A 24,478-nucleotide genomic window follows, 5' to 3' on the forward strand; every position below is an offset into this window, starting at 1 on the left:
AGTCTACAGTATAAATCCCGGAGTATGTCATGGGTCATTATTATCCATAGAGGAGAGCAGATAACTCACGAGCTCCATTGGCATACCCATACAAGAGATTTCTTCAAGACCGGAATCTTGTGAATCTTGGGAAAGATGGGGATCCTACGTAGGTCCATCGTCCTGATATTGACGTCATTGCTTGTGATTGGTGAGTCTTATTTCTTGCTATATTACTTTATATTTCCAAAAACGAAATATTTTTGGAAATCTTAGGACCCTCTGTGGTTGTAGGAGATCCACAAGTTGGAGACCATTGTAATAGATTCTGTTACATGGGTTTAGGACCATGATAGAGATGTAGCCGGGCTGAACTTGACACTGATGGTTTTTCTTCTGTGCTGAGCTGAGATAATGGTCATGCAGACCCATATGGATCGCAAATGACAAACGCTGGTAGATCTGTACATGCGATTATATATTTTGCTGCTACGCTGAGATGGAGATGATATTTGAGCTAAAAAATCTCAGAATGGAATTGATCACATCCAAGGGGTATGATAAAAGTAAAGAAAAGTCGAATTCGAAGAGGTCCTATATTTAGGTCCACCATGAAAAAATTGACCAATTTTGACCTTTGTAGCATATCGGTCATCAAAGGCTCTTTTTAGGACTTTTATGTTTTGGGTTGTGAACATTTTATTATAATGGGATTTTTTTTTAAATCAAATTTTAACTCTTAATTCTGGAAAGAATTAGTAGATGTAGCAAAGTTACTTTGCTACATCTACTAATTATTTCCAGAATTAAGAGTTAAAATTTGATTGATTTATTTGATTGATTTTGATTTATTGATTTATTTGGAGCAATCTGGTATCAGGAGTTTTACATCCAACTGCAAGTAAAGTTATTGAGCCGATTTTATGTAAATGAACTATCATGGTTGTAAAAATGTAGGATCTGGTTGATTATTGCCTTTGAGACTTTTTCGAGTTTTTTTTTTCACATGTTCTCAATTTGCACCTTATTCTTCTCGTAATTTTCACACTTTTCAAATCTATTTTACACGTGTTCACCTGCTATTTATTTTTTTGTTTGCCATTGGGGTAGGGTTTGGGATTTCCAGATGTTTTTTTTTTACCATATTCATCAATTGCGATTTTTTTTTAACATTCCAATCTCCCCCTCCAGGGTGATTTTATGTATTCCTGAAATTTTTGCACACAGTTTGGGAAATTTTATTTCAACATGTGACTTTTTGTGCGAAAAAATTACAAAAAAAAAAGCTTTTTTAAATTTTGCTTAAAATTTGTGAACCGCGTGTTCCATTTTGATTAATTTGGTGCAAAAAATACCACAAGACGGAAAGAGGAAAGTGACTTCAAAACTCACCTAATGATGAATTGATCCTTTTATGTTCCAATTCCTCACAATTTTCATGATCTCAGCTTGATGTCACTTAATGTGAATACTCCATTTTTCATTTGTAGGTGTCCAGCAGGTACAGAGTTTGGGCTCTTAGCTGAGAAATGGATACACTGGTATGGGCATTGTTCTGTGTTAATCACATCACGTCTGGAATCATCAGACTCATCCAGCCACATCTCAGCTGAGAGCAAAATTCAAAGGCAGCAAATTGGTACACAAGAGTGTTTTCATTAACACCAGTTATATATATTTTTTAAAGTTCTTAAAGTTTAACACAAATGAAAATTGCAAATGTAGAAAACTATAATTTGCTTTGTAGTTCTTTAATTGGACAGAGGTACATATGCCTCTGGACACCAATACAAGTTTTGTATCCTCCCTACATTACCCCCCCTTCATTATGTTCAATTAATCATATTATTGGCCTCTAATATGGGAGCTGTCTGAACCCTTATACAGTAAGTACGACTCGTCTTTTGGACAATGTGGTAACACAGACATCTTAACTTTCCTTCAAGCTTGTTAGACATCATAAAATTCCCAAAAATTAGTACAGTGAAAACATCGCCCTCCAACGGTCATTTAAAAATACTATATTATAGCTTATTATTATAGCGGAAGTTGTGCGATTTTATTATTAGTGTGAAGACATGTGGAGGTTGATGGGGTAAATGATGTGTGCAATTTATTTCTTTCAGAAATGATGCAAATTACTTTTGGAAGTACAACAGTACCATCCAGTAAAGACGCAGTAACTGATTCATCCACATCAGCGGCATCAGCCACCAGCGAGTCCTCTTTAACTGCAGGGTCCACAATCACTGAATCATCTGCATCAGCAGCATCAGCCACCAGTGAGTCCTCAGCAACTGGACGGTCCACGATCACTGAATCATCTGCATCAGCAGCATCAGCCACCAGTGAGTCCTCTCCAACTGGAGGGTCCACAATCACTGAATCATCTGCACCAGCAGCATCAGCCACCAGTGAGTCCTCTCCAACTGCAGGTTCAACAATCACTGAATCATCTGCATCAGCAGCATCAGCCACCAGTGAGTCCTCTCCAACTGGAGGGTCCACAATCACTGAATCATCTGCACCAGCAGCATCAGCCACCAGTGAGTCCTCTCCAACTGCAGGTTCAACAATCACTGAATCATCTGCATCAGCAGCATCAGCCACCAGTGAGTCCTCTCCAACTGCAGGGTCCACAATCACTGAATCATCTGCATCAGCAGCATCAGACACCAGTGAGTCCTCTCCAACTGAAGGGTCAACCATCACCGAATCATCTGCATCAGCAGCATCAGCCACCAGTGAGTCCTCTCCAACTGGAGGGTCCACTATCACCGAATCATCCGCATCAGCAGCATCAGACACCAGTGAGTCCTCTCCAACTGCAGGGTCCACAATCACTGAATCATCTGCATCAGCAGCATCAGACACCAGTGAGTCCTCTCCAACTGGGGGGTCCACAATCACCGAATCATCTGCATCAGCAGCATCAGCCACCAGTGAGTCCTCTCCAACTGAAGGGTCAGCCATCACCGAATCATCTGCATCAGCAGCATCAGCCACCAGTGAGTCCTCTCCAACTGGAGGGTCCACTATCACCGAATCATCCGCATCAGCAGCATCAGACACCAGTGAGTCCTCTCCAACTGCAGGGTCCACAATCACTGAATCATCTGCATCAGCAGCATCAGACACCAGTGAGTCCTCTCCAACTGGAGGGTCCACAATCACCGAATCATCTGCATCAGCAGCATCAGCCACCAGTGAGTCCTCTCCAACTGAAGGGTCAACCATCACCGAATCATCTGCATCAGCAGCATCAGCCACCAGTGAGTCCTCTCCAACTGGAGGGTTCACTACCACCGAATCATCCGCATCAGCAGCATCAGACACCAGTGAGTCCTCTCCAACTGCAGGGTCCACAATCACTGAATCATCTGCATCAGCAGCATCAGACACCAGTGAGACCTCAGCAACTGCAGGGTCCACAATCACCGAATCATCTGCATCAGCAGCATCAGCCACCAGTGAGTCCTCAGCAACTGCAGGATCCACAATCACCGAATCATCCGCATCAGCAGCATCAGCCACCAGTGAGTCCTCTCCAACAGGAGGGTCCACAATCACCGAATCATCCGCATCGGCAGTATCAGCCACCAGTGAGTCCTCTCCAACTGCAGGGTCCACAATCACCGAATCATCCGCATCAGCAGCATCAGCCACCAGTGAGTCCTCTCCAACTGGAGGGTCCACAATCTCAGAATCATCCGCATCAGCAGCATCAGCCACCAGTGAGTCCTCTCCAACTGGAGGGTCCACAATCACTGAATCATCCGCATCAGCAGCATCAGCCACCAGTGAGTCCTCTCCAACTGGAGGGTCCACAATCACTGAATCATCTGCATCAGCAGCATCAGCCACCAGTGAGTCCTCTCCAACTGCAGGGTCCACAATCACTGAATCATCCGCATCAGCAGCATCAGGCACCAGTGAGTCCTCTTCAACTGGAGGGTCCACAATCACTGAATCATCCGCATCAGCAGCATCAGCCACCAGTGAGTCCTCTCCAACTGCAGGGTCAACAATCACTGAATCATCTGCATCAGCAGCATCAGCCACCAGTGAGTCCTCTCCAACTGCAGGGTCCACAATCACTGAATCATCCGCATCAGCAGCATCAGCCACCAGCGAGTCCTCAGCAACTGCAGGGTCCACAATCACCGAATCATCCACATCAGCAGCATCAGCCACCAGTGAGTCCTCTCCAACTGGAGGGACCACAATCACAGAATCATCCGCATCAGCAGCATCAGCCACCAGCGAGTCCTCTCCAACTGGAGGGTCCACAATCACTGAATCATCCTCATCAGCAGCATCAGCCACCAGTGAGTCCTCTCCAACTGCAGGGTCCACAATCACTGAATCATCTGCATCAGCAGCATCAGCCACCAGTGAGTCCTCTCCAACTGGAGGGTCCACAATCACTGAATCATTTGCATCAGCAGCATCAGCCACCAGTGAGTCCTCTCCAACTGAAGGGTCCACAATCACTGAATCATCTGCATCAGCAGCATCAGCCACCAGTGAGTCCTCTCCAACTGAAGGGTCCACAATCAGTGAATCATCTGCATCAGCAGCATCAGACACCAGTGAGTCCTCTCCAACTGCAGGGTCCACAATCACTGAATCATCTGCATCAGCAGCATCAGCCACCAGTGAGTCCTCTCCAACTGGAGGGTCCACAATCACTGAATCATCTGCATCAGCAGCATCAGACACCAGTGAGTCCTCTCCAACTGCAGGGTCCACAATCACTGAATCATCTGCATCAGCAGCATCAGACACCAGTGAGTCCTCTCCAACTGCAGGGTCAACAATCACTGAATCATCTGCATCAGCAGCATCAGCCACCAGTGAGTCCTCTCCAACTGGTGGGTCCACAATCACTGAAACATCTGCATCAGCAGCATCAGACACCAGTGAGTCCTCTCCAACTGCAGGGTCCACAATCACTGAATCATCTGCATCAGCAGCATCAGACACCAGTGAGTCCTCTCCAACTACAGGGTCCACAATCACTGAATCATCTGCATCAGCAGCATCAGCCACCAGTGAGTCCTCTCCAACTGGTGGGTCCACAATCACTGAAACATCTGCATCAGCAGCATCAGACACCAGTGAGTCCTCTCCAACTGAAGGGTCAACAATCACTGAATTATCTGCATCAGCAGCATCAGCCACCAGTGAATCATCTCCAACTGAAGGGTCCACAATCACCGAATCATCTGCATCAGCAGCGTCAGCCACCAGTCAGTCGTCTCCAACTGCAGGGTCCACAATCAGTGGAACATTCACATCAGCAGCATCAGCCACCAGTGAGTCCTCTCCAACTGCAGGGTCCACAATCACTGAATCATCTGCATCAGCAGCATCCGCGACCAGTGAGTCCTCTCCAACTACAGGGTCCACAATCAGTGGATCATTCACATCAGCAGTGCCAGTTACCAGTGGTAATACAACATACACTACAAAGACTACTTTGACAACTTCTACTAGAAATCCAGGTAAATCCAAAATTATATTTTCTCATCTTTCTTATGTTTAAATCAAAATAATACAAATATTCTAGATAGCACTTTCTGGATTTAAACACATTTAAGAAAACCTGTTTTAGATGCCCATTCGATATTGCATTAAATGTGATTTGTGAAAGATTAATGGGTCAAGTATGATGAGGCTAGCGGCTTGGTCTTCTCAAAGATGTGTAGATCTTTTATGTTCTTCAAAAAAGGTTTATACAATCTAAGCATGGTTGAAAACTAGTTAAATACTCACAGCCTCTCCATCCTAGCCATTATACTTCTAATAGAATTTCATATTTTTAATATTTCTAGGTGCTGTTACCCCACACTGTCAGAATGGTGGGCACCACGATGGGAATAAGTGTATTTGTGGAACAAGTTTCTATGGCACTAGATGTGAATTCATCTTGAGTGAAATCAGACCAGGTATTTTTTTATTGTTTTCTATGTATTTCAACTTATTAAAAATCTAGAAAATATAATTTACAAATAAATAAACCTACATATACACATCGACTATAGATACGAGGAGTATAAATGTTTATGTTTAGCCACACTGCTTTTTTTTTTATAGCATTTGTACTTTTCCTTTACCATTTTCAGGATGATAAATATTTCCCTTTGTAGACTGTTAATAACTGTTTTTATTTCTTTTCAGTTGTTAATGCCACAGTTAATGTTACGGTTACTGTGGTAGAAACATTTAAAGATGAGCTAAGAGATCCAAACTCAAAAGAATACACCGATTTCGTAATCCGATTCAATCAACAGGTAAGCTGATAAAAATTTTCAAAGGTTCTCTCAATCTGTCTTAACATTGGCAATTTTCATGAACCAGTGCTCAATGGCTTTCTTAAGACTCAAGAGAAGTCCATCTTTCATCCTTCGAATTGATGGAAACCATTCCAATAAGTTGCTTTCAGAACGTGTTGAGAATCCCCTTACAACAAACAATAATACGTTTTTCCCATCCCTTAGGTTATTAATTAAATTTATCCAAAACTTCATCTCGTTGACCATTTCTGTCCAATAATACTATAAATTAGTCTCCTTTATCTTTGGGTAGACCAACCTCTCTAGAAAACCATTGTTTAATGAAATTTTGGAGTGGTCATCTCAAAGATTTGTATTTATATTTTGCATTTCCTCTTTATCATAGCGATGCTCTCTCGATGATTTGACCAAGATACACAACTATTTTTCCTATTCCCCTTTTGTGTCTTAATGTATTTTTTTGAACTATTGTATTATAGATGGCACGACTGTACAGTGAAATTCCACATTACAAAGGAATCTTTCGAGGTGTGGAAATCATCAACATAACGTAAGTATTCGGCAGATAGATTTGGTCAACTTCCATTTTTGAAAGCCATTTGGGGAGATATTAAAGCGCTGAGCTCATGCATAAAACAAGTAATTGTATCTGTATTTTCTATTCCCAGGGAAGGAAGTATCATTGTGGAACACATCCTATTGCTGAAAATTTACGCTGATGAATATGATGAAATTGTTGATGAGGTGTTTACACTTTTAAATCACACAAACTGCACATCTGATACAAAAACTGGTAAGGATCTTATTGTATTTTAGGCATGAGTCAAGCCATGTCGTCTAAGGTCTACCTAACTCCTTGATTCTTTGCAATGTGTTGATACTGTCCAAAAAGGTGAAAAAGACCTGTCAGTAGCTAGGTGTCTTTCAATGGATGACACCTGTGTGTTCATTTACGTTAGTAAAGATGTCAAATAAACCTACCAACTTGGGGTTCCTCACTTGATATCTGAGGTTGCTAACAAGAAGGCAAGAATTGAACATACCCAACATTTTGTTGAGATGAATCTCCACAATGGTAGTCTGGCACCTAAATATTAGACTCCTCCCATTGAAAAATAAGGATGTTCATGAAGGAGATATTAATAGTTGCTGGCCAATACCTTCAGTATCTTAAAGGACTTATCAACTTTTGAGAATTTTTTTTACTTAAATCCATGTATTTGGAACAAAATACATGCATTTTTACTATTACACATATTTACTAGTTTTTTTTCATTAAAAGGGGTTGCCCGGTCACAATCAATAAGTTTTCCGTCATTCTGTGTGACTGCAGACTTTTGAATCCCCCCGGAGAACACACTGTGTGATGCGGGGATTCGCCGGTTTCTGACCTGGGACCAGAGGGTATGTGTAAATTATATATACTCCCGACCAGGGGACATGGCCTCACTCCATACACTTGTATTAAGTTAGACCACACCATCTAGTGATGCGGTCGACCAGTGGACATGGCTTACTAGAGTCTATGGAAGTAAGGCCATGCCTATTGACCACCATTTGGGCTCTGGTAAGATATATCTATAATTATTCTGTATTCTACCATGAGTGCAAATTGTCTATCTACTAAGTATGTATGGATTATACAGGATTAGGGGATTTGGCCATGCAATATGGTATAACTGATCCTATTGAGTTTGTATTAAACAATGTCCTCTTCCTGTTCCTAGTTCTACCATGAATGTATTGACATGCTGCACTACGGTTTGATTGTTGTTTTGATGTGAGAATTTTGCCAACCCTTTAGTGATGCCACTTTTTGGCTCATTACAAGCACTATTGGCTACTTTTTCATGGCTACATGAGTTTTATGAAACAATAGTTTTTTCGAATGTTCTTCAAAATACATTTGTGTTTATATGTTTATATAATGCATACATTCCCTCCTGGCCTGGGTCATAAAACGGTGAATCCTTACACTGCGCCAGGGGGATTTATAAGTCTGCAGTCATACAGAGTGACTGTAGACTTATTGATTTGTACTGGACAACCCCTTTCAGGAGGGAGAATATGTAGACATTGCTTCAGGATATTTCCCTGATAATAATCACCCTTTTTCCCCATTGATTCTCCCTTTGAGTGCAATTGTTTCAAATTATACACAATCTATTAAATTATCAAACTTTTGATAGTGTAAGGAATCGGTTTATATTTGTTGGTAAGAAGAAAAGAGCATCTAAGCCAAAATGTTAATGCTTTGTCTTCTCTTATGCAGAACGTTTGTGCTTCAAAGCAAATACAACAAAAGTTCAACCTGTTCCTCTCGATTTCAAAGGTAAGACTAAAATAAGTAGACAATTAAAGTATATGAGAAATGTTGAAGCTTGTGTAACCAGTAGATAACAAAGTCACTGACCATGAAAGTGACAACCCTAATAGATTGGACTTCCATTATTTTTCTCTACGATGTTTTGCCACCAAACCGCAGTGTCTTAGTTTTGCCTCTTCTTGGAGAATTCATAGCCTAAATTCTCTTGAAAAATAAATCCAACAGTAGTCCATGTCCTAAAATGATGACATAAGAATTTAGGAAGTCTGCATTTTTATTTTGTATCTTACATATCTATATAAAAAATTTAGAGGCGAGAGTACAGTGTATTCAGCAAACACTAAAGTCACTGACCAAAATGTTAACAAAAAGAGATAAGCAAATTTGTTCAACTAGAATTGCATTCTCCTCAAATTTTACAAAAATTAAGATTCTCTACAATTTTTTTTGCAATTCGCACAGTACAAAATTGGCAAAATAGGGACTATCTATTCGCCAATTTACTGAACAGCAGATGGCCCAGCACAATGGTAAAAAAAAAATAACCACTAATCACAACTCACTTGCTCCAAAGCCTTCTTCGCCCCATATCCAGTTCTTCGTTCTTCTTCTTCTACTCTTCCTTTTGAGCTAACATCTTCTTTGACCTGCTTCACTCTACACTGGGCCTTCTGAAACCTATGGGTCCTCAGACATCATATTGCATTGAATGTATTGAAACGTATGTCATGTTATCACAATAAGCAAGGTCCATATAGCTGACGTAGCCTCAGGCGTTGCAAGACCTAACACTGTGAGATCATGATATTCGCTGCAATCATATGGCGCACAGAGACTTAAGAGCCCAAGTGAGAATGAAGCAGACTGAAAAACATCTAAAAGAAGAGTCACGTAGGACTGGAGAGTGAGCAGTAGGAGTGGCGAGACAGATAATTAGTGAAGTGAGTAATTATATTATTTTTTCACATCCTGTGTGTTAGGTGTCGAGTTCCCATCTCAGCACAGGGGGAATCTCGAACCATCTCTGCTGCAGTCTCCCATTCTTCTCCAGCCGCAGTGGAGCCTGCTCAGCGGAGACGTCAGTCCCAGCGTCTAGCTCAGGCTGATGCTGGGCGACTTGTTACTACTGTCCTTCCAAACTCTGCCTTTGTAGCCAGCACTGATCAGCAGCGAGCAGATCTTTAAGTCCTGCTTTTCCCATAATGAGCATGCCCACAGGACAACCTCCCTTTGGAGGTCAAGGGTCACATGCCCAGGTCCTGTTGCGGCTCCTATAGGACCATCTGGAAGATCTTGTAGCACTGACTCTAAAAATGGTTCACATGCCCACTCGGCCATGCGCTAGTGTACACTTGTAACCGTGTGTGTGTTGAGGTGTGAAAGTCGCTCATTAATTATCCCCTCCCTTGTGTATGACTGCTCGCATAAGGTGGATGATTGCTATCCAGTGCCCAACTTAGCTATCAGCATGTGACACACAATACAGCGTCAAATTGCTATGACCGCCAGTGCGGTGGCTTGTGCTTTCACAGCGCTTTCCTTACCCAAGCCTGGGTGGTTAGTGGCGTCCGCAAGTGCGGCACCGCACGCACACTTGTGCATCTAAATAATTATTATTATTTCTTTCACTCTGACACCCCAGTTGCGGTGTCGAGCGCAAGAGGTCTAGATGACCTCTAATCCAGAGTCTTGGGATAGCATTCTGTGACTCCTTGCTTGCGCTCTTTTGTGCGGTACCGCGGCCCTGTGATGCAACAAGGTTCGCTTTCTTCATACAGGGTGAAGTTAACCCGTGTGTGAATCCATTTTGCACTGCCATATAGTCCGTTATTACTCAGCAGCAGGTTCCATCTCTGCACGGTGGACCCCGGGCTGTGAACACACCTTAATCTATCTATCTAATTATTTGGTGCGTTCCGCTAGCCCTAACACTATGTATATTTTGTGTTGGGATGTCACACTCATTTAGCATCAAATAACTTTGATGCAAATTGCATTTTGCCGTCAAATTCGAAGGATCTGCCAAATTTTAATCTTGGGAATTTGGTTCATCATTATTTAATAGGTTTTCTAAGATGGCATTCCCTTATCTTTATTCCCATTGTCCGGAGAAAAGTTCCAAATTTTTCTTAATTTTTATATAAAATGTATAGTTTTGTTTCCCAAATATCTATGTAATAAGCCAAGTAATGTGGGGACATTAAAAATGTATGAATACCGTCCACATATTCAACTTTACAGTTATTTTTAGTCTTAGGACTCATTTTCTATTACTTAGGTTACAGTAGAGTCTATGTTGAATAAATCTACAAATGGACACACGTGTTAAACACTTTTTATTGTTTTCATTCTTTCAGAAATCTGCTTGAAATCACTCGACATCCCAAAAGACATTCAAGAATATTATAGTCCGGTCAATGTCTCAGGAAAGACAATGTGTGTTTCTAGATGTAGTGTTAATAGCGAAGATCCAATTAACTGTAACAAAGGACAATGTTCTGTCACAAGGCAAGGACCGAATTGCTAGTAAGTGAACTATCTTTGTTCTTTTTTCTAAGCTAAATCTAAGCATGGTCGTAGTGGAACCCTATGGTGATAATTTGGTGAATTTTCAAAATGAATAGTTTTCTTAATACAGTTTTTGAAACATTATTTTTCAATTGATTAATATATCAGATAAAAATAAATCATTCTGTGTTAAGAATTATCACTAATAACCATAGGGTTTGATAAATATTTATCAAAAATGTCCACCATTTGTTCCACCATAAAATGATTGTCCCAATACTGGAAATTTTAAAAGCATATGTCCGATAGTGACCAAATCTTTGTGTTTGTGGCCAATACAAATTGATTCTCCAAAATTGGATAACTTCATAACCCCTGACATCTTCAGTAAAGAATTGACCCAATTGTGGTCCATGTGGAGGACTTAAGAAAACATGTTTTCTTCCAAAAAGAGAGCAGCCATAGTTTTCTAATTCTACGTCATCGTTTTAAAAATGCCTTAAAACACCTTTATTTCATGCTTTCTGTATTTGTTTTAGTTTTCACATTTCTTTAACTAATTTCATTGTTTATTTTAGCTGTGAGACTTCGCCCGATTACTGGTACTCAGGAGACCGCTGTCAGACGGCCATCAGTAAACCGGGAGTATATGCTGGAGTGTCTGTTGGGTTATTTGTGTTGCTCGTCATTATTATTGCTCTAGCTGTCTTCTTATACCGACGTCGGAGACCATCTAACAAAGAAAGGTGAGTGTTTGCATTACACCACGTAGAGTAAGAAAAGGTTCTTCGAAAAGTTGGACTGAAAATGTTTTCTCAATAAAATATTCACTTTGACCTGAAATTTCCGAAAAAAAGTTAAGAAACTAGTCATATTTAGAGGTGAAATTATATATCAGTTATATTTATGGATTTTTATCTTGTGGAAACAAATGATTGGTCTTGATTCTTGACAATCACTAATGTTTCCATTTATTACATAGATCTTTGTTTGTCTAAGCATTGGTTAGGTGTTGGCTCAAAGTACTGATCATAATTAGTGATGAGAGCAAGGGCTCGTTACTCGGGTTTGCCTAGCATGCTCCGGTAGGCACCGAGTATCGCCGGTGCTCGAGTGACATGTTTGAGTCCCCATGCCCACTTGTTACGCAGCTGTTAAACAAGCACAAAACATGCGGGGCTAGCCAGTGTATGTCCATAAACCCTGTAGCTATTTAACAGCCATGGAACATGCGGGCAAGGGGAATCGAATATATCACCCGAGCACCAGCTATACTCGGTGAATACCTGAACACCCTCAAACTCAAGTACTGAGCGCCTGCACTTATCACTAATCATAATGCTATAAAAGACAAAAATCCCTCATGTGTAAATAAAACGTTTTAAGATTTGTAGTAAAACCATTAACACGCCTGTCAAACGTATGACACCAAAAAAACACCTTAAAAAGTTTTTAAAAAGTTCTGACTTTCATAAAGCAGAGAACTGCAAAATAAAATAAAAGTAACTACATTTTCAAAACGATTAGCTTTCTTAATACAGTTTTTGAAGCATAATTTTCCAATTGGGTAACATATCAGATAAAAATAAATTCTTCTGTGTTAATAATTATCACTAATAATCATAGTGCCTAATAAATATTTATCAAAAATGTCCACCATTTGTTCCGCCAAAGGATGAAAAAAAAATGTATAAAATGAATGTGAAAAGTTAAACAACATGTAATGAATGGATTTTTCATCCAATAGCAAAATTAATGAATTAGTGAAAAACGTAAATGGACAAACAACTTCAAGGTTTTAGAAAGTGATAGAACTTTTTTTCGTATATAAACAGTTTTTTTTGCTCTAAAAATGGATTGAGTGACATGATTGAGCTGCAGTTTTCTACAAAGACTCAAGGGGGTGACGCATTTCATATTAGTCACTCTCAATCTTAAACTATAAGTGAGACTTACTGTCCGCGCTAACAATTTCCTGAGAGATAACCTTAATTCTTTTATGGCCTGTAGAATCACTAATTCTATTAATCACTCACTTAGTGTACCCGCCAAGTTCAACGCTGGCATCATTTATAGTCACGCAAAGGTGATCTTTCACCTTGACTCAACACTTTGCAATGTCCCAGAATATGTTGCTCTTGTGCCAACTTTCATCAATGATAGCAGAGTCATTTATTTCAGTATCTCATATGATGAATACACAACGTGGGAGGGTGGCGGTCTACCTAGTGCAACTAAGTGAAGAAAACTTAATACTGATTCATAGGACGCCTCATAAAATATCACCTTAAACGATCTGCTTTAAAGGGAACCTGTCACCTGAATTAGGCGTGTACTACGGAGGACATAGAATAAACTTCAATCCAATATTGCGGCCAGCATGCAGCCAGCGGGTAAGGAAAGGGTGAATCAAACACCCGAAAACTTCGCCCATATGACCGAAAACCAGTCCCGCCAAATTCAGGTGACAGGTTCCCTTTAAATCCTTCCCAATTTTCTTCAACGCCTTTCGAACTGCTCAAGATCTAAGCCCACACCTTGCCAGATGGATGTGGCTCTCGTGAATTCCATTCGGAAGGTCATAGGCTGAGTTTCATAGGAGACCATAATTTCAACCAATAAAATTAATCATTTTGTAAAAGCTAAAAAGACAAAAAGATAGAAATACCAGAATTATGTTTGTTTATTGTCACCACAACTCCCACCCATCCACAAAAGAATGTAATAAGAAATGATTAAAATGTTATTTGCACCCCAAATGGCACCGAAAATGTCAACTTGTCATGAAAAAAAATAAAGGCCTTCACAAAGCTCCAACAGAAACATTTAATGAAAATATTATGGGTCCTAGAAAACAGCAACAGAAAACTATTTTAATTTTTTGATTTTTTTTTTACAACTTTAGTATCACTGCATGTCACAATTCACACCGTGACCGTCACCCCTACGTCACTGATCGGGGTGACTTTAGGCCAACAGACGGCTATCACATGTGCAGTGGGGCTTATCTTAGTTATCCCCCCACTGCTACAATGTGATGAAAAAAATACACACAAGGCTATTGACCTCTTAGTTTACAGCAGGGGCTTATTTTAGTTATCCCACAGCTCTGCAATATAATGCATCCATCGTGCATAATCTCTGCATTTTGGAGATTCACAAACTGGACTTATTATTTCCTAGCCTAAACCGTTGGCCCAATATCTCCCTATAATGGAACAAAGGACTTCTTGACTTTAAAGAAGGAGATCAGACCAGTTTCTGCTGGGGGAAGGTTTGAGCCGACACAAGCGATCATAAAAATTCTTTTGGGAGTGGTATGAGGGGTTTGGGAGCTGCACATACACATCTCAGAACAGGAACGCGAAGAAGGGTGGTTTTAGCCCACAGCATGGGCTAGTAGTAAGAGAAACTAAAACTTATATTACATTTCATACAATATCGTGACACTGCACAAATAATCTGAAAAATAGTGGCAGAACTACAAGGATTTGTTTTTAACAATTTTACCGGACCTGGATTTATTTTTTGACTTTTTCTACTCTATAATATGATAAAACAAAAGGGGCTAGTCAAAGTTATAACTCAGTTTGGAAAAGCACAAGCCCTCAAATGGTTATGTTGGCAGTAAAAAAAAATACAAGTTATGACACTTGGAATAAGGGGAGGAAAAAATAAAAGAGGAATTCGAATACTGCCTTTGATTACAATTAAGCTGAAAAACATACAGAATTATTTTTTGGCTTATTAACAAAAGTAATGATAGCAGTAATAATAACATTAGTGATAAGTGACGTAAAGGTAATAGTAGCAGTAATAATTGGCGCAGCAGCAATAATAATTGTAGCAGTAATAGTAAAATATATTTTAGAAGTGATTCTAGTAAAGTAATGGTAATAGAGTTATAGAAGTAGTAACTAGAGTTGTGTGAATTTTTCAAAATTCGGTTGCAATTATGATCGACACCGAATATTGTTTTCGCAACATTTGCCGAACACAGCCAAATGTCACTGGAGTCAGTGGAAATAGAAATAAATGAATATGTTCGGATTCAATCATCAAACATAAATTCGACATATGGTAAAAATATGGCACGAATATGGCAAATTCAGATTCGGCGATCGTTTTCCGAACATGTTCGCTCATCTCTAGTTTTAATTAAATAAAAAAAAAATTCCAGTAGTATTAGTAGTCCACCTGTAAAAGCATTCTGTATGGATGGCAGTAAAATTGGCAGTAAATATAGAAGTACTTGTAAGATTGGTAATGGTTCTAGTCGTGATGATAATACATGCTCAAAAAATCTGTTGGAGTTCCCGCGACTGCATATCTTGGGGCTGTAGGACAGCCACAACACATGCAGGGATTCAGGGATTGTCTACCAAACATGCAGGGACTTGAACATATTTTTTGGTTGGCACATGAGCATGATCGGATAACGCCTTATCCAAGGACATTCGCTCAACATTAACTTTTAGGTTTAGCATTAATACCGGTGGTTTTAGTAACAGAACTGCAATAGTACATTGAGAAAAAGTAATTCTAATAGTGAGAGTAAGAGTAGTTGAAATATCGGTAGCAGTGATATACTATTTGTACAAGTTGTGCTTAATTTTTTCTTTTTTCTTTTTTGACAGGTTAATTGATGAAAATCGGTGGTATGAGGAGGGATGGGAGGAGGAAAACCGAGGTCCTGCTGCTTCATTCTCTAACAGCAGCGCCAGTGGTGAGTTATCTTTCTCTGCCGAGCTAACACGTGCCATCCAAAAATTACCAGAGCAAGTTAGGGTATAAAGTTACAACCATGAGGGCACAGTAAGGGCTTTGGTTAAGTTAAATGTGACACTTTCAATTCATTGTTTTGTATATTTGTTTGATTCAGATTCTGCAGTTCCTGTGAACTCAATCTTCCTTCCAGACCTTGAGAAAGTAAATACCAGCATGAAGGTAAGATATTAAAGGATATCGGCTAAGGAAAAAGTTAGTTTAAGGATGGTTTCATATTATATCTTCCATACAAAAAAAGCAGACAATAGTGGACAGGTGTCTTCTTCAGATCCGTAGCTTGGAGTTCCCATACTATTATGCTAAATCTACTATATGTCACTTACAATACAGATGTCTACTTATATTTTGGGCTACAACTGCACCTCTGTATGCTATATCTGAAATTTTAATTGAAACGTGTCACCTTTCCTCTTAGCTAGAAGTATCTCAAGATCGGTGTCATGAGATGACCCACATAAATATATATATATATATATATATATATATATATATATATATACAGTTAGGGCCAGAAATATTTGGACAGTGACACAAGTTTTGTTATTTTAGCTGTTTACAAAAACATGTTCAGAAATACAATTATATATATAACTAGATGGCAGCCCGATTCTAAAGAATCGGGAGTCTAGAATCCATATATACTTTATTTATTCAAATGTAAGAATAATACAATTAATAAATAATAGTAAGAAAGAACAAAAATAATAGGCAGTATATGGAGAAACAAAAGTTCAAAATTGGTGTGAAAATGTCACTGAACCACTTCACAACTAAATATATATAGTTTTGGTAAATGGTATTATCATTTTTTTGACGAAATTCGGCAGGAGCTTGAAGACCAACGTCACTGGGCCCGCCTCCACGCAGTAGAAACTTGCTGTGAGGTAAAAATTCAAAAATCACACCAAAATGGCGGGCGGAGTGTGTCACAGTACGGCACGTTTCTGATTGGTCGCTCGCAGCAGGCGGCAACCAATCAGACACTGGACACTGTTGACGTCACTTATCTCCGGACATTAGCTCCGGACATTAGCTCCGGACATTAGCTCCGGACAAAGCCACGGAAGTTGGCACAAATTGCAGGAAGTAGTATTCTAGGCAATTATATATTAGATATGGGCTGAAAGTGCACACTCCCAGCTGCAATATGATAGTTTCCACATCCAAATCGGAGAAAGGGTTTAGGAATCATAGCTCTGTAATGCATAGCGTCCTCTTTTTCAAGGGACCAAAAGTAATTGGACAATGGACTCTAAGGGCTGCAATTAACTCTGAAGGCGTCTCCCTCGTTAACCTGTAATCAATGAAGTAGTTAAAAGGTCAGGGGTGGATTCCAGGTGTGTGGTTTTGCATTTGGAAGCTGTTGCTGTGAGCAGACAACATGCGGTCAAAGGAACTCTCAATTGAGGTGAAGCAGAACATCCTGAGGCTGAAAAAAAAGAAAAAATCCATCAGAGAGATAGCAGACATGCTTGGAGTAACAAAATCAACAGTTGGGTACATTCTGAGAAAAAAGGAATTGACTGGTGAGCTTGGGAACTCAAAAAAGCCTGGGCGTCCACGGATGACAACAGTGGTGGATGATCGCCGCATACTTAATTTGGTGAAGAAGAACCCGTTCACAACATCAACTGAAGTCCAGAAAACTCTCAGTGAAGTAGGTGTATCTGTCTCTAAGTCAACAGTAAAGAGATGACTCCATGACAGTAAATACAAAGGGTTCACATCTAGATGCAAACCATTCATCAATACCAAAAATAGACAGGCCAGAGTTAAATTTGCAGAAAAACACCTCAAGAAGCCAGCTCAGTTCTGGAAAAGTATTCTATGGACAGATGAGACAAAGATCAACCTGTACCAGAATGATGGGAAGAAAAAAGTTTGGAGAAGAAAGGGAACGGCACATGATCCAAGGCACACCACATCCTCTGTAAAACATGGTGGAGGCAACGTGATGGCATGGGCATGCATGGCTTTCAATGGCACTGGGTCACTTGTGTTTATTGATGACTAGTGTTGAGCATTCCGATACCGCAAGTATCGGGTATCGGCCGATACTTGCGGTATCGGAATTCCGATACCGAGATCCGATACTTTTGTGGTATCGGGTATCGGTATCGGATACATAGAGATGTGTAAAATAAAGAATTAAAATAAAAAATATTGATATATTTACCTCTCCGGCGGCCCCTGGACTCAGCGCGGGTAACCGGCAGGCTTCGTTGTTCAAAATCAGCGCTTTTAGGACCTGAGAATCACGTCCCGGCTTCTGATTGGTCGCGGGCCGCCCATGTGACCGCTACGCGACCAATCACAAGCCGCGACGTCACCGCAAGCTATTAGCGCGCTCATTTTTGAAAAATGAGCGCGTTAATGACTTTCAAAGACGTAGCGGCTTGTGATTGGTCGCGGCCACGCGACCAATCACAAGCCGCGACGTCACCGCAAGCTATTAACGCGCTCATTTTTAAAAATGAGCGCGTTAATGGCTTTCAAAGACGTAGCGGCTTGTGATTGGTCGCGTGGCCGCGACCAATCACAAGCCGCGACGTCACCGCAAGCTATTAACGCGCTCATTTTTAAAAATGAGCGCGTTAATGGCTTTCAAAGACGTAGCGGCCATGCGACCAATCACAAGCCGCTACATCTTTGAAAGCCATTAACGCGCTCATTTTTAAAAATGAGCGCGTTAATAGCTTGCGGTGACGTCGCGGCTTGTGTTTGGTCGCGTGGCGGTCACATGGGCGGCCCGCGACCAATCAGAAGCCGGGACGTGATTCTCAGGTCCTAAAAGCGCTGATTTTGAACAAAGAAGCCTGCCGGTTACCCACGCTGAGTTCAGGGGCCGCCGGAGAGGTTAATATATCAATATTTTTTATTTTAATTCTTTATTTTACACATCCCTATGGATCCCAGGGCCTGAAGGAGAGTTTCCTCTCCTTCAGACCCTGGGAACCATGAGAATACCTTCCGATACTTGATGTCCCATTGACTTGTATTGGTATCGGATATCGGTATCGGCGATATCCGATATTTTTCGGGTATCGGCCGATACTATCCGATACCGATACTTTCAAGTATCGGACGGTATCGCTCAACACTATTGATGACATAAGAGCAGACAAGAGTAGCCGGATGAATTCTGAAGTGTACCGGGATATACTTTCAGCCCAGATTCAGCCAAATGCTGCAAAGTTGATTGGACGGCGCTTCATAGTACAGATGGACAATGACCCCAAGCATACATCCAAAGCTACCCAGGAGTTCATGAGTGCCAAAAAGTGGAACCTTCTGCAATGGCCAAGTCAATCTCCAGATCTAAATCCAATTGAGCATGCATTTCACTTGCTCAAATCCAGACTTAAGACGGAAAGACCCACAAACAAGCAAGACCTGAAGGCTGCGGCTGTAAAGGCCTGGCAAAGCATTAAGAAGGAGGAAACCCAGCGTTTGGTGATGTCCATGGGTTCCAGACTTAAGGCAGTGATTGCCTCCAAAGGATTTGCAACAAAATATTGAAAATAAAAATATTTTGTTTGGGTTATGTTTATTTGCCCAATTACTTTTGACCTCCTAAAATGTGGAGTGTTTGTAAAGAAATGTGTACAATTCCTACATTTTCTATCAGATATTTTTGTTCAACCCTTCAAATTAAACGTTACAATCTGCACTTGAATTCTGTTGTAGAGGTTTCATTTCAAATCCAATGTGGTGGCATGCAGAGCCCAACTCGCGAAAATTGTGTCACTGTCCAAATATTTCTGGCCCTAACTGTATATATACTAGATTGTGGCCCGATTCTAACGCATCGGGTATTCTAGTATATGCATGTCCCCGTAGTATATGGACAATGATGATTCCAGAATTCGCGGCAGACTGTGCCCGTCGCTGATTGGTCGAGGCAACCTTTATGACATCGTCGCCATGGCAACCATTATGACATCTACGTCGATACTGTGCCCGTTGCTGATTGGTCAAGGCGAATTCGCGGTAGACTGTGCCCATCGCTGATTGGTCGAGGCAACCTTTATGACATCATCGTCGCCATGCTGTGCCCGTCGCTGATTGGTCAAGGCCTGGCGGCCTCGACCAATCAGAGACGCGGGATTTCCAGGACAGACAGACAGAAAGATAAACCCTTAGACAATTATATATATAGATATATTTATTATATACTAGATTGTGGCCCGATTCTAACGCATCGGGTATTCTAGAATATGCATGTGCCCGTAGTATATGGACAATGATGATTCCAGAATTCGCGGCAGATTGTGCCCGTCGCTGATTGGTCGAGGCAACCTTTATGACATCATCGTCGCCATGGCAACCATTATTACATCTACGTTGATACTGTGCCCGTCGCTGAATCAGAGACGCGGGATGTCTACGTCCTTTATGACATCATTGTCGCTGTGCCCGTCGCTGATTGGTCGAGGCCTGGCAGCCTCGACCAATCAGAGACGTGGGATTTTCAGGACAGACAGACAGACAGAAAGACAGACAGACAGATGGAAAAACCCTTAGACAATTATATATATAGATATACAGCTCTGGCAGAAATTAAGAGACCACTGCAAAATTTTCAGTTTGCCTGATTGCCCGATTTTTCTCTTCATAGGTATATTTTTGAGTAAAATGTAAATTGCTCTTTTATTCTATAAACTACTGACAACATGTCTCCGAAGTTCCAAGCGATACATTTTGTATTAATTTTCTGAAAATGAGAAATGGTCAAAAAAATGCATTGCTTGCAGACATCAAATAATGCAAAAAAACAAGTTCATAATCATTTAGAAACAACAATACTAATGTTTTAACTCAGGAAGAGTTCAGAAAGCAACATTTTGTGGGATAACCATGATTTTTAATCACAGCTTTCATGCATCTTGGAATGCTTTCCAGCAGTCTTTCACCCTGCTTCTGGGTGACCTTATGCCACTCCTGGTACAAAAATGTCAGCAGTACTTCTTTGATGGCTTGTAACTATCCATCTTCCCAAGGTTTTCAATGGAGTTCAGGTCTGGAGATTGGCTGGCCATGACAGGTATTTGATGTGGTGGTCCTTCATCCACACCTTGGTTGACCTAGCTGTGTGGCATGGCGCATTGTCCTGCTAGAAAAAACAGTCATCAGAGTTGGGGAACATTGCCTGAGCAGAAGGAATCAACTGTTTTTTCCAGGATATCCTTGTATGCGGCTTGATTCATATGTCCTTCGCAAAGATTAACCTGCCCAATTCCAGCCTTGCTGAAGCATCCCCAGATCATCACTGATCCTCCACCAAATTTCACAATGGGTGCAAGACGCTGTGGCTTGTACGCCTCTCCAGGTCTCCATCTAACCATTAGACGACCAGATGTTGGGCAAAACTGAAAATTAGGCTTATCAGAGAAGATTACCTTACTCCAGTCTTCTATGGTCAAATCTTTATGGTCTTTGGCAAACTTCAGCCTGGTTCTACTTTGCTTCTCATTGATGAAAAGCTTTTTTCTAGCTTTACATGACTTGAGTCCCGCTTCTAGGAGCTTGTTACAAACTGTTCTTGCCATGAACTTCACCCCAGCTGCCAATGGACTGGTGTCTTAGAAATTGTAAGGATGGAGGCAACATGACGCTCACTGTGTCCCTCTGCTAGTAAAGACAGACTTTGAGCCCTTCTTTTCCTCAGTCAAGGCTTTTCAACTCCTTTGGTACGGTTAAAAGTTAATTTTTCATTCCTCTTACTTTTGGGATATTACTAGCACTTGTTTTGCCATCCAGCTTGTCCTATTGCAAGAGGATTGTGAACACCACAGCAGGGTTTTAATTTCCTTCGTTAAATAAGATTTGGTTCAGGTGATCACCTAATTAAAAGCACATTAAGTAGAATGAGGTGTCCTCTGGTTGGAATTCAACTGACACCAGAATGGAATGACTGTCAGACATGTAGAGAAGCTGATTTTTATAAAGCTATGCAGTGGTCTCTTAGTTTTTGCCAGAGCTGTATATATATTACTCTGTTGGCCATTGTGAGTAACTTAAATGTTTTTTTTTTCAAAACTGGTCATCCCACATTACTCTTCTTGAGACAAGCCAGTAGGAGAGAAAGAGAAGGATACATCTGTGTATATAATGATAGCAACCACTATACATGTGTCTGCAAATGGAAGTTCTGATTTGGCTTTATATCCGAAGTCATGTAGTAAGGTCCTTTTAAGGAACAATATTGACTTCTATGATTGCTATTTCTTAAAGGTGGCGCTAAAGCCCCATAAATATTCCTCTCTGAAGAGGCTATTTGCATATCAAAATTCCCAAGAGAACATTGCATGGCCAATAAGTCTCTCTACACACACTTGGTGCTCTCCACAAGTACAAACTTTACCCCATAGAACTCTGTAAAAAACTACTAATCTAGCCAATTTAGTCTGAAATGATTTCTTAGTGGGTACCCCCATATATCACAATGTTTTCTATACGCAATGGGTCTACAAATCTTTTCTATTGTATATTAATCTAGCCGGCCTCAAAATCCTCAAAACATGATTACGAAAGGAGGATCTGGTTGATATTGACTTCTATGACTGTTACTTCTAATAGGAGGCACTACAATCCCTACTTTTTTCCTGTGAGAACAAGATATTTATACAGGGAACACATATCAACAAATGAAAGAGGAGGTTTGAGAAAAAGATAGTAAGATTGTCAGACAAAGAGCCAAAAGTACAAAATGGCACAATTAAACAATTTTACCATACAGAGAGATACATTGTCAATCAACATTATTCAACCCCAATTAGAAATTCAATCTATTAGTAACATGTACAAACGTTCTACTTTTTGCAAAAAAGCAATGAAATAAGAACAAATACATATATTTTTACAAGACTGTTCATTCAACGTGTAATAGCTTAGGAAAAATTACTAACAAGAGTTTCATGTTTAGCTTTGGTCCGAGCTTAAGCTAATATTACATTGCTTTGTTTCAGGTGACTGTACCAAGAGCTAATGTTGTGCTTAGCGGAAACCCTTATGAGAGAACCACTTGAAGATCTCAAGACATTATAAAAAGATCTTTTCGTTCAATCAAATGAACTGAAATATGTATTAGGTCATCACAAAATGTCTCAAAAACTGAGCAAAGAAGAGTTATGAACATCAGGCACATTGCAGTACTTGGTTCCAAATGTGGATGAACTGGATGTTCTGCTGTCCTTCAAAGACAAGAATCTTCTTCATTTTTTGACTGTACAACAAGAGTTTTCTTCATTTGTCAGCTTAATGATTGGTTGTATGGTTGGAATTTTGGGAACATACATTATTTTATCCAATTAATCCTGGATTTTTGTTTTCCCAAAAATGTATTACCGTAATACATGTTTAGGTCATTAAAAGTTCCAGGTTCCTCAGGTTCCTACCTCAGGGTTCATGTTTAATGATTTGGAGTTAAGTATAAGGGGCAAGTGTAAAAATAATGGTGTCACAACTATTGCTTTTTTATAGCTATTTTTGGTTTAACTCAACCTTAAGCCATGTACAACAAAGAATAATCATCGATGTGTCATAAAGAACACAAACCTCATAGAGGAAACAAGGGTCGACTCTTATTGACTCCCTTCCAAATGGGTGATTTGATCCTGTTGTTCTCTATCCGTTGCCACTATTATAGTGGTTATAAGAGGTTGAACTAGTCAACATTACCATGAGATGAGATAGGTTGAAAGGGAATAAAAATACATTTTTACATAATCTTCATATGAACATAGAAGCTTTAAGTCATTTGTACATTCTGTACAAAACGAGAAAAAATCTTCTCAAATGTGAATCTCTTCAGTACTTAAGCAACTCAAGAACAAAAATGGTAATTGTGACAAAAAGTTATTAAGAAATATTTGAAATCTCTACGGAAAAACATTTTACCAGTTTAAAGCACTTTTGTCTTCTATGACTATGATCATTTGTATCTGTATATGAAAGATATTGCGTAACGTATTTAATAATGCTATTTTTTATTTATTAAATTATGATTTTACTATGTAATAAGATTTATTATATACTGTATATATACATGTATTATTGAATATATCATGAGTTCATTGCATCCTAATAAATTCTTAAGAATTAAAGTTTTAAGACTAACTAAGCTATTTTGCCTTTTTTCCCCCGAGATTAGTTTTTTCAAATACTGTTCCTATTTCAACTTGAGCAAAGTTTAGAAACTGTTTCTAAAATATTGCTGCCATATAGCTTTTTATTAGAGTTGAGCGAACATGTTCAGAAAACATTCACAATCTCAAATTCGGCGCGAAGGTTGCATATTCAGATTCGTGTTCACTTTCACAAGCATTTTACTTAAAGTTGGGAAAATTCGGTCCCAGTTCAGTAAATCATCACATTTCCACTAATGCTTTTGTATGACTTTGGCTAGGATAGTAGTGTTGTATGATGAGGGGGACAGGGAGACGCATTTGAGGAGGGGAGGGTGTGTGAAAAGGTTTTAGGAGCAGGGAACTCTTTTTTATTTTCCAATTAACTTTATGCGTGTTGATTCCGGCAGCCAATCAGGGCACAGAAACCATTTACAATGTCAGGACACAAG

General features: G+C 40.1%; 1 protein-coding gene across 1 annotated transcript; it reads left to right on the top strand.

Moving 5' to 3' along the window:
- The first annotated feature begins 5 nt into the window (after positions 1 to 5).
- LOC138677297 (pneumococcal serine-rich repeat protein-like) lies at positions 6 to 24,016 on the top strand. The gene is made up of 12 exons (XM_069767332.1): positions 6 to 190; positions 2,106 to 5,486; positions 5,817 to 5,930; positions 6,163 to 6,275; positions 6,758 to 6,828; positions 6,947 to 7,071; positions 8,551 to 8,610; positions 10,962 to 11,130; positions 11,691 to 11,858; positions 15,750 to 15,838; positions 15,995 to 16,059; positions 22,869 to 24,016. The coding sequence occupies exons 1-12, from the start codon at positions 136 to 138 to the stop codon at positions 22,926 to 22,928; spliced, it is 4,470 nt and encodes a 1,489-aa protein (XP_069623433.1). The 5' UTR covers positions 6 to 135; the 3' UTR covers positions 22,929 to 24,016.
- The last annotated feature ends 462 nt before the right edge of the window (positions 24,017 to 24,478 follow it).

The sequence above is a fragment of the Ranitomeya imitator genome, chromosome 4, assembly GCF_032444005.1.
Source record: "Ranitomeya imitator isolate aRanImi1 chromosome 4, aRanImi1.pri, whole genome shotgun sequence".
NCBI lineage: Eukaryota > Metazoa > Chordata > Amphibia > Anura > Dendrobatidae > Ranitomeya > Ranitomeya imitator.